At 49.1% G+C, this 911-nt stretch overlaps 1 protein-coding gene across 1 annotated transcript; it reads right to left on the reverse strand.

Annotated features, from left to right (window-relative positions):
- Positions 1–259: 259 nt before the first annotated feature.
- On the reverse strand, positions 260–700 carry LOC145797460 (uncharacterized). Its single transcript, XM_082884605.1, has one exon. It carries the CDS (start codon positions 698–700, stop codon positions 260–262), a length of 441 nt encoding a protein of 146 aa, XP_082740731.1.
- Between the last annotated feature and the right edge of the window lie 211 nt (positions 701–911).

A 911-nucleotide genomic window follows, 5' to 3' on the forward strand; every position in this document is an offset into this window, starting at 1 on the left:
ATCCGGAGTCTTTAGTTGGCCAATCGTGATATCCACGAAGGGCGCTCTGAATCTGGAGGCTTAATCGGCCCTAAGGTGATGCACCAGAGGGGCTCTGAATCTGGAGTCTTTAGTTGGCCAATCGTGATATCCAAGAAGGACGCTCCGAATCCGGAGGCTTAAATCGGTCCTAATGGCTTTGGAGCTCGAGCATGAGAAAACGAGAAAATTTTGTATTCCAAAAGTAAAATATGTACAAGTATCAAGCCTACAAGTGGGGTTAATGATAGAATTTATGTAAATGCGTTGAATTGCAAGGCTGTGGCAGGTTTCTTCCCGACATGTCTGAGAGCCGATATGCCCCTGTTCCTGCAATGGAATCTATCTGATAGGGGCCGTCCCAGTTCGGTCCCAGTTTTCCATCGGCCGATCTCCAGTCAGCTGGAAGTACCTTCTTCAGTACCAACTCCCCTGGCATGTAGCGGTGCAACTGAACTCGTTGGTTATACGACTTAGCCTGCTGTTGATACCGCGCCATGGATGCCAGGGCGCAGTCTCTTTGTTCTTCGATTAGAACCAGATCCAGGGCAAGCATCATGTCGTTTCGGCCCGTATGGAAAACTTGCGATTTTAGAGTTGGGAGGCTGATTTCCGGCGGTAAGATTGCCTGGGTTCCGAAGCATAAAGCGAACGGCGTTTCTCCAGCGGATCTCCTCGGCATAGTACGATGAGCCCACAATACACTCCGTAATTCTTCGACCCATTGCCTTTAGCTTTTTCCAGCCTCTTTTTGATGCCGTCCAAGATGGATTTGTTAGAGGCTTCGGCTTGACCGTTGCTTTGGGGCTACGCCGGTGTAGAGAAGTAAGGCCGAATACCATATTTGTTGCATAACTCTCGATATATGCCACAATCGAACTGGGTGCCATTGT

This window comes from Camellia sinensis, chromosome 8, assembly GCF_055761805.1.
Source record: "Camellia sinensis isolate YWXY chromosome 8, ASM5576180v1, whole genome shotgun sequence".
Taxonomy (NCBI): Eukaryota; Viridiplantae; Streptophyta; class Magnoliopsida; order Ericales; family Theaceae; genus Camellia; species Camellia sinensis.

Coding starts and splice junctions, on each gene's coding strand:
- LOC145797460 (XM_082884605.1), bottom strand. CDS start 700: ATGCCGAGGAGATCCGCTGGAGAAACGCCGTTCGCTTTATGCTTCGGA.